Genomic DNA, 10,510 nt, shown 5'->3' with positions numbered 1-10,510 from the left:
ATATTTTTTCTTTTTCTAAAATTTTTTTCTTTAAATTTCCAACTATACCGTTATACAAACTCAGTTTCAACATTTTGCCTGGAAACACTCTAGCTCATGTCCACAAATTAATTTTCTTTCAAGTTTTCATTGTTGACAGTTTTGCCATTTTTTGACTATGACATAACTCAGGTTGCCATTTTTCTAGCTCCCCAAACAGTTTTATCATATTTTTTCCAGCCTCCTGTGAAGTTTCTTTGCCATCTGTTGCCATGTACCTAAATCAATAGCACATCTTTTAGCTTTTTATTTTATTGTAGCATTTTACATACATAAAGTCGTGTACTTCTTACAGAAATTCTACAAGACAGGTATATAAGGATACTTCTCTGATACAGGAGTTTGATATTAATAGACATTCATAGATTTTACTGGAATAAACAAGCAACTGTCACTGTCTTTTTCTGATTAATCCCCAAACTTGAATATTTATTTCAACTCATTTAAATAATTTTTTTGAAATTTAATACATACTTCACTGGGTTGAAAATATTTCTTTGATCTTGTTTGTTTTATTTTCTTATCCAACCCATTTTTTTCTTACCTGACAGCTTTCCCCTAGTTGAGGTAGGCTCTATTGTTTTCTAGAAACATAAACAATTGAAAATATTATAGAAAAACAGTACACAAAAATAGAGAATAAAAACAATAGTCTAGGCTGGGTGCAGTGGCTCACGCCTGTAATCCTAGCACTCTGGGAGGCTGAGGCAGGTGGATTGCTCGAGGTCAGGAGTTCAAAACCAGCCTGAGCAAGAGCAAGACCCCTGTCTCTATTATAAATAAAAAGAAATTAATTGGCCAACTAATATATATAGAAAAAAAATTAGGCAGGCATGGTGGTGCATGCCTGTAGTCCCAGCTACTGGGGAGCCTGAGGCAGTAGGATTGCTTGAGCCCAGGAGTTTGAGGTTGCTGTGAGCTAGGCTGATGCCACGGCACTCACTCTAGCCGGGGCAACAAAGCACGACTCTGTCTCAAAAAAAACAAACCAAAAAACCAATAGTCTAAAGAGTAACAGAAATTACTACAACAATCAAATTATGATTACAGATTTAATGAAGAACCCAAGCTGGGGTAGAGAAGATTTATATTCATGTTTTGCACAGACTAGAAAAATACTCCAAAACAAATTTGTTTTTGGTCTTAGTATTTTGCTGATGTTTTAATTTCCCTATTATACTGCAAACACCCTCATTCTTCATGACGTAAGATAATTAATGAAGTAAAATAATTGGATTTTATTTTTGGCTATGAATTTCCCCCAATCATTTGTAAATAGCGAGTAGTCTACCTGGTTTTGTCTAGCACTCAATGACTCAAAAGAGATAGAATGTACAGTTCTGTTTTTGATAACATTCCAAACAAATTAAAGGGGAAGACAAGACTATTAACTTGAAATAACTACAGAGTAATGGAGGTATTAATTGGTTTGCCTCAGATTAAAAAAGGAGTTATACTATGGATAAGAAAGGAAAGAGGAATTAAAATAGTCAAGGCATCCTTCATCACATTGATGGATTTGATATGACTAGGCAGACGCAGGTGAACATGCCAAGCATAAACCAGTGACAGTAATGTACCTTGTGTCTTGGCATGTAAATTGGGACACTAAACACGATAGAGCAGGACATTTGAGACAGGAACCAAGTCTGGATTAATACCATAAATTGGTACTTAGCACTGGTACTTAGCACCTAGAGAAGCATCTGAATAGGTACTGTATCGGTTGAATGATGGAAATAATACACCATGGGGAGAAAAGAGCCAACTTTTGTTGGATTTTTACTGCCAGACCAAACAAGTTAGGTTTGATGTCACAGATGATGGGAATCCTTTGGGAATTTTTTTGGCTCATAGTTACTAGGAGCTAACACTTTTCTCAACTCCCAGGTTAGAAACATAGAATAATCATGTTTGCCTCCTGGTTTTTAACAAGTAATCCATTTTTACTTTTTCCTACTTTGAAGAAATGTCTCGATTCTCCTCTCCTTTCTCTCTTCTCACAGCCTCCAAATTAGACTAACACCCATTCACAGCTGTACTACTGTTGAAGGGTCCTGCTGCTTCCTCTAATCTACGCTAGTGCCCTGACAACGTTAAGTATTGCTGGCAAAACTTTGCGATCGCTCAAAGGCTCCATATTCCCTTTAAGGTACATTTTATTTTATTTTGTCTTTTTTTTTTTTTTTTTGTGAGACAAAGTCTCACTCTGTTGCCTGGCCTAGAGTGCCATGGCGTCAGCCTAGCTCACAGCAACCTCAAACTCCTGGGCTCAAGCAATCCTCCTGCCTCAGCCTCCCGAGTAGCTAAGACTACAGGCATGTGCCACCATGCCCGGCTGATTATATATATATGTGTGTATATATATATATACTTTTAGTTGTCCAGCTAATTTTTTCTATTTTTGGTAGAGATGGGGTCTCGCTCTTGCTCAGGCTGGTCTCGAACTCCTGAGCTCAAACTATCTGTCCACCTCGGCCTCCCAGAGTGCCAGGATTACAGGCATGAGCCACCACGCTCTGCCTAAGGTACATTGCTTTTAAAGTCCATAGAGTTTGTTTCTTCTTTTCTATTAGTTTTCTATATCTCCCTGCAGAGCATTTTCCTTCAATAATTATGTATATTCTCAGTGACCCCAGCTCCTACCAAAGTTTATTCTAGACTAAGTTAATTAATTCATTGCAATTTCCTAGTCTAGAAGGCTGTTCTTTTCTTTCAAACTTACCTCATCATTTATTAATTTTTTTCAACTGGTGCTCCTTCAGTCAAAAGAAAAAGGTTTCAAAATGTCTTTATCCCATTTCCCTAACTCCCAGATCTAATTAATAAGCAAATTTAAGAAACATAGGGAATATAGTTCCTTTTCCTGACCTTGTACAAATCATATACATAAATAAATAAACAGTAAGTAGGTGAGCAGAGCTGGGTTCATTGCAGGAACTTAATACACTGTATGTTGATTTATGATTGAGCAGAGCGGCAGAAAACAAATGAGTTAGCCCCAAAGAGTTGAGGAAGGTGAGACTTGTACTGTACGGGAGTTAAAATTCTATAATAATGACTCCAGTCTCCTGCATTAATAGGAAGTTCCAGTTGAATATTTATCATATTCTACAATGGCTGATGACATCCAAATATCTCCTTGCTCTTCCCTGATACCTGGAACAGTTTATCATCATAATCACTTGATATCATCTTTTCCTTTATGACTTTCATTGGTTTAAACCAGGTGTCTTCAAACTACGGCCCGTGGGCCACATGCGGGTGTTTTTGCCCATTTGTTTTTTTACTTCAAAATAAGATATATGCAGTGTGCATAGGAATTTGTTCATAGTTTTTTTTTTAAACTATAGTCCAGCCCTCCAACGGTCTGAGGGACAGTGAACTGGCTCCCTGTTTAAAAAGTTTGAGGACACCTGGTTTAAACTTTATAACTCATATATTTTCTATCAAATTTTCCTTTTTTTTTTTTTAGCTTCATTGAGGTATAATTGGCATACAAAATGTTGCACACATTTAGTGTGACATCTGGGTGAGTTTGGACGTAGGCATACATACACCTGTGATGTCAACACCACAACCAAGGTATGAACTACATCCAACACCTCCAAAATTTTTCTTCAAATTTTATATCTTTATGTTTTTTTTTCCTTGGTATTGAAGATCAGTTTAGTCTGAAAAGTAAAATGTTTCAATGGAATAAAAAAAGAATTCTGTATTTTTTTTTTTTCCCCTCAGCATTTTGAGTCATTTTCATTGTTTGGGAAAGCAAACACTATAACAACCCAAGTGAATAAAATGCCTCTGTGTAATTTGCAGAATCAGTGACTAACCTCAGAGCCCTGATGGGTCATACTGAATCACTCTAGGATGAGTGATTCCCATCTCTGCTGATAACACTGCCTGTTAGTCCTCACAACTCTCTCGGTAAAGGTTTACTTAACCCAGCACACTGTAAAACCAGGTCACCCGGGTGCAGCCTAACCTGAAAACTTCCCTTCTGTACGTGAAACTAATGAAGTTTCAACTCACGCCCTCGGCTATTGTGCAGCTTCCTGACACCTGAGCTTTTAATCATGCATAAGTGTGTTTTCAAAAATCACCTGCTCACTCTTTTGGAGATCTCAGGCTTGGGGAATAACTACTCAGTGAATGTTTATAAAAGTGCAGGGATGCTGGTCACCATCCCTCCCTTGCTGTCTCCGTGGAATATGATAAAAATAGTCAGTAGCTGAGACCATGGACAACGTGTCGTGCTAGTTCCAAGGGCCACATCTGCCTCCTTTTCTCCTGCTCCATCTGACTTTAAGCAGCTGGGGGCCTGAAAGGTGGGATAGGAAGCTGGACACATGAATGGGGAAAAGTGGATGAAAGCTTCCCCATGTACTTATATCAAGAAATAGGCATACTCATCTTGATATTTTAAAAAATATATACAAAAGTATCTTTTCCATCCTTTTAAGACCTTCTTGGTCAAGCAAATAAACAAACAAAAATACCCCCCCCCCAAATAATAGCTTCAGTAAATAAAAGTATAGCCTGTTCATATAGTGAAATATTTTACAACCCTTGATAATCATTTTCAAAAAGTATTTAATAATGTTTGAAAATGTTTATGGTGGCATCTTAGGTTAAAAAAGCACTATCTCAATTTTGTAAATATAAATATACATATTAAATACCTTTGTAAAAATATGATTTAATTTTATTTTTTAGAGATGGGGGTCTCACTCTATTGCTGAGGCTGGATTTGAACTCTTGGGCTCAAGTGATCCTCCTGGCTCAGCATTCTGAATAGTTGGGACTACAGGTCCATACCACTGTGATCGGATTTACATCCTACATTTTGTTTATATGCATGCATAGGAAGAATTATGGAAAAAAAGATACATAATGTTAACAATGGTTAATTCTGTGTGGTGGGATTCATTATAGAGGATTTTAATCTTTTATATACAGTTCCTTATTAAAGAATACATATTTTTGAACAATTAGAAAGATAATAGTAAAGTATTTAGCTTTTTCTCAGACTCCAGATGCTCCAGAGCTCTCCCTGCTGAGTGAAAATATCCCCCCAAAAGTAACAGAACTTCTTAGCTAAGGCGATAATTTCCCAACCACCAGGGAGCAGGTGACAAAATCAAAATTTGAATTGTTGATGCTCCACACATGATTCTGTTAATCAGTTTTGGAAACCACTGCTTTATGTGTGTGACTTTACTAGACTTCTGACTGGAGGGGGCTACCTTATTTGTTTGGGCTGCTGCAACAAAATACCATAATCTGAGTGGCTTATAAACAACAGAAATTTATTTCTCACAGTTCCAGAGTCTGAAAGCTGGGAAGTCCAAGATCAAGGAATCAGCAGATTTGCTGTCTGATGAGGATTCACTTTCTGATTCGTAGACACAAATATTCAGACCATAGCAGGTACCAAGTCCTGAGTTCATATTTCATGGAAATGCTCAAAAGGGAGGTTAGAGAAAACAGAAGGCTTACTTGCCCAACAATTTCATCTAGAATGGTCTGGCTTGTTGAAAAATTTGAATAAATTTTAACAAAACAATCTAATCTGATAAGGGGCTACTGTGAGACAGGAAAACATTTTCTCTCCATTACTGCAACACAGTTTTGCTTCCCATGATTAGTACATTAGATAAGGAGAGTAACTTAATTTATAGGAGTCCTTTGTGTCTTGACTGTGTTGAAGCTCACAGCTACATGCTTTACTCAGTCTCTGCAACTATCCTAAATGAGATTTTTTTTTTTTTGCTGGCACTATCTTTACTTATTCATCAGTGGCTTTTCTTTTTAAAAAATCATTTTTTTAAATCATGCTCTTCTTTTTTTTTTTATATTTGTCTTTTACTGTCAGCTTCTTCAAAATTTCTTTGGAAGTAGAGATATAAGAAGCAAGCATACAAACAGATACTCAATATTACTTGCTTTGTTTCTAATATAGAGGGCATTTTTAGTAATAATAAACTCCCATAAGAGTGTAATAGGTATAAAATGTAATATTTTAATGGTTTTACAACTTGGCTTTGAATATTCAATTTTTGCATTAAGAAGTTATCATTTTAATTTCTTTTGATCTTTAAATTTACTGCTGTTTTATAATTTAAGGCATACGTAAATTAGTCTCTCAATTGCCAAGGACATTCTGAACATTAATTTGCGTTTTTTTTTTTTTTTTTTTGAGACAGAGTCTCAATTTGTTGCCCCAGGCTAGAGTGAGTGCCATGGCGTCAGCCTGGCTCACAGCAACCTCAATCTCCTAGGCTCAGCAGCCTCCCGAGTAGCTGGGACTACAGGCATGTGCCACTATGCCCGGCTAATTTTTTTTTTGTATATATATTTTTAGTTGGTCAATTAATTTCTTTCTATTTTTGGTAGAGACGGGGTCTTGCCCAGGCTGGTTTCGAACTCCTGACCTTGAGCAATCCGCCCGCCTCGGCCTCCCAAAGTGCTAGGATTACAGGCGTGAGCCACCGCGCCGGGCCTTAATTTGCGTTTTTATTGGTTGAATAAAAACACAAATGAAATTAGTACAAAATTCTGCTAATGAGTTCTTGATTTAGAGAAATGAGATATGCTACAGAAACACAAATCATTACTTTACAGTTTAAAGACAATGTTTTTGTTCTTTTTTTTAATTTTTTTTTTTTGAGATAGAGTCTCACTTTGTTGCCCAAGCTAGAGTAAGTGCTGTGGCATCAGCCTAGCTCACAGCAACCTCAAACTCCTGGGCTCAAGCAATCCTACTGCCTCAGCCTCCCGAGTAGCTGGGACTATAGGCATGAGCTACCATGCCCGCCTAATTTTTTCTATATATTTTAGTTGGCCAATTAATTTCTTCCTATTTATAGTAGAGATGGGGGGTCTCACTCTTGCTCAGGCTGGTTTCGAACTCCTGACCTGGAGCAATCCACCCGCCTTGGCCTCCCAGAGTGCTAGGATTACAGGCATGAGCCACCGCGCCCAGCCTAGGAGAAGACAATGTTTTAAAGAAAAATTTAAAGCTTTTGCATTATTCATATATATAGTTGACCCTTGAACAATGGGGAATTAAAAACATCAAACATCTTAAAATCCATGTCAACCCCAAAGCTTGGAGTCAACCCCTAAAACTTAACTACTAATAGTCTACTTTAGACTGGAAGCCTTACCAATAACACAAATAGTTGATTAACACAATTTTAAACATTATATGTATTATATACTGTATTCTTACAATAAAGTGGGCTAGAGAAAAGATGTTATTATAAAAATCAAAAGGAAGAGACAATATATTTACTATTCAATAAATGAAAGTGGAATTATCATAAAAGTCTTCTTTCTCAACCGTCTCACAATAAGTAGGCTGAGGTGGAGGAGGAAGAAAAGGGCTTGGTTTTGCTGTCTCAGAGGTGGCAAAGGCAGAAGAAAATCCATATATAAGTGGACCTGCATCATTCAAACCCTTACTGATTAAGGGTCAACTGTACATACATTATTGTATGTTATTATGAACTCTATTTGCTGAAGGTTGTGACCTCTCCAAAGTATAATCAAAGAGTTATTAATTTGGACATTTAGGGAACAATTGCACTTGAGTGGGGACTTTATTCCTTTTTGTCAATAGTATCTACACATCCTCTGTCTAAACAAAAGAATCATTTGGTTGTGGAAGTTAAATTGATGACAATCAGAAGGTCTTGTAGTCCACCTGGGCTGCTATAACACAATGCTGTAAAATGGGTGACTTATAAACAAACACATGTTTCTCACAGTTTTGGAAGCTGGTAAGTCCAAGAGCAAGTTGCTGGCATATTTGGTGTCTGGTGAGATACTCTTCCTGGTTCATACATGGCATCTTCTTGCTGTGTCTGCACATGGTGAAAGAGACCAGCTAGTCCTCAGCATCTCTTTTGTCATGGCACTAATCCCAATCAAAGGGCTCCACTGTTGTGATCTAATCACCTCTTAAAAGCTTCACCTCCTAATACTATCACCTTGGTCATTAGATTTTCAACATGGGAATTTTTGGGGGGACACAGATATTCAGACAATAGCAGGAGAGATGATGTTTGCTTGATGTAGTGTGGTGCAGAGTTTTTGTTTCAGAAACACACTTGAACAAAGGAGTCAGGAATTTAAGGTGCAATTGACCATGACGGGCATCAAGATCAAGATGAAAGATAGAAAACTTCTTGATGTTTACATTCATTGTCTTTTCTTTACATCCTTTTTACTTCTTGGACCATTGAATTCTGATTTCTGTTTGTATTTATTCCACTGAAACTTTTCTTATAAAGAGAAATCTAACAATCACTTCCCAGTATTTATCTTCCTTGAACTCCCTATGGCATTTGCAATTGTTGACTACTTCTTGAAGTTATTTCTTTTTTCCTACGTTAATCCTTTTCTCTTGTTTACTTCCCAATTTTATATACCGTTCTTTCTAAGACTTCATCACAGGCCCCTATGCCTCCACTTGTCTTTGCAATGTAGTCAGCACCAGATTTGCATCTTTGGCCTCCCATGCTTCTTACTCTTTTCATTTTATGCCTTGGGGTAGATGTGTGTAGGATTTATATGGCAACTCAGCCTTCAAACCACCTTCTTGCTTGGGGAAATCCTCATTTTTATGAATAATGGTGGAAGACAGGGATGAAGAGGATATTCCCTTTGCCTACATACCAGAGGCCAGGGCAAGGACAAGTGACCTAGATATAGCAAACTTCATGCTTCATTTTGGGTCTCTGAATAAGTGGTATAAGCTGGACGAATAGTGACGGTTAATTTTCAGTGCTGGAGGTGGTAAACAGGGGCAAGGGCAGTGTTATATTTTTGCATCAGTATCTGGTAATGCTAAAGGATCATTATACTTCCCTGTTTCTTGGGCCTCTGTAGTCCTCTAGCTTCCTGCCCACTTTCCAATTCTGGTTTTGCAACCTCTAGTCATGTTGGTAAGTACTTAATACATGCTCAATAAGTTCCTTTTTCTGTTTAAAATAAACAGAGTTTCTTTTGTCTGTTCTCCAGAATTCTTACTGGAAAAGCACATGCTTTTGTGAATGATATTACTCACACCCCTGGCTTAAATCTGCACGTTGATGAATTCTAACTTTTTTTTTTTTTTTTCCACTGAGGCATTTTATTTGTAAGTATGTATTACATCCCTAGAAAAAGAATCCCAGAATTTTCCCTCCTGTGTGTTTTCTTCTTGCTTCTTCATGGTCCATGATGCCAGCTGAAGTTGTCAATACAATGAAACCAAACTGGCGGGATGGGAGCAGATTATTCTGCCATTTTTCTAGATCTTTGAGTTGCACATCAAATCTGGGACTGATCACTCCACACTTGTTTAACCTGCCTGTGAGGTTCACAACAATTTTCCCAGCTCTGTGATCATCAATGATTTCAAATTCGCCAATGTAACCATGCTTCATCATCACAGTTAGAAACTGGACAATGACTTTGGAGCACGGCCTTATAAGAACCTGGCGTTTGCCTCTCTTTTCGGCATTGTTGATGCTCTTAAGAGCATCAGCCAGGACATTCATGCGCACCATTATGGCGGCACGGAAAGATGGCGGAAACGAATTCTAACTTTTAACTCCATACATTTCCAGTAAGTTCCAGACCACTATATCCAACTGCTCACTGAGTATTTCCATCTAGACGCCCATGGACACCACAAGCTCATCTTGTTAAAAAGTGAACTATAAAATTTATCCCGTCTACCACATTTTCTTTCCTCTTTCAAGATTAACCTCAGCAAGATGATGGAAAACAAGCATGATACATAAGATTAAATTATCTATTTAGTAGAATATGATAAGGGCTATTAAAAATAAAGCAGGGATAGGTGAATTGGGAGAGCTGGGGGGTTGACATTTAACAAGAGTGATAGAGGTCTTATTGAAAAGTTAACATTTAAACAAACACTTCGAGGTAGTGAGGGAGTTTAGTGAAACAGATACTTGAGGGAGAAACATTCCAGGCTTTGGAGATCACCAGTGTAAAACCTGAGGCATGCTTGATCCATTGGAGGAATGGCAAGGATGCCAGTGTGGCCAGCACTCCATAGAGTGAAAGGGGGAGTATTAGGAGATGAGGTCAGGACCCTGAGAGAGAAAGGACATGATCTAACTAAGAATTTAAATAGGTTCTATTTGGCTTCACTCAAATTGAGTTCTGGGAATAACTTTTGACTGCTCCTTGTCCCCATAATTCCCAGTTCCAACCAACCGCTAAGCCATCCAGTCCTGTCTTTTCGACATTGCTTGTGTCTGTCCATCCTCTGCACTTCCCCTCATGCTGCCTTAATTTACACCCCGGCTTCTCTCTCCTAGATTATCAAACTGATAGACAGTGAGATGTCTCTTTTTCTTGCTCCTGTAGTCAGTCCCCCTTTTACCTGAAAGTATTTTCTGATGTTTCTATTTCAATATAAATTTTACAATTTATGTTGTTTGGAATTACC

General features: G+C 37.7%; 1 protein-coding gene across 1 annotated transcript; it reads right to left on the bottom strand.

Annotated features, from left to right (window-relative positions):
* Positions 1 to 9,149: 9,149 nt before the first annotated feature.
* LOC142861615 (small ribosomal subunit protein uS8-like) lies at positions 9,150 to 9,617 on the bottom strand. The gene has a single exon (XM_075993761.1). It carries the CDS (start codon positions 9,594 to 9,596, stop codon positions 9,204 to 9,206), a length of 393 nt encoding a protein of 130 aa, XP_075849876.1. The 5' UTR covers positions 9,597 to 9,617; the 3' UTR covers positions 9,150 to 9,203.
* Positions 9,618 to 10,510: the final 893 nt, after the last annotated feature.

Source organism: Microcebus murinus, chromosome 17 (genome assembly GCF_040939455.1).
Source record: "Microcebus murinus isolate Inina chromosome 17, M.murinus_Inina_mat1.0, whole genome shotgun sequence".
In the NCBI taxonomy this organism is placed as follows: domain Eukaryota; kingdom Metazoa; phylum Chordata; class Mammalia; order Primates; family Cheirogaleidae; genus Microcebus; species Microcebus murinus.
This window is presented reverse-complemented; position numbering and strand designations above follow the sequence as displayed.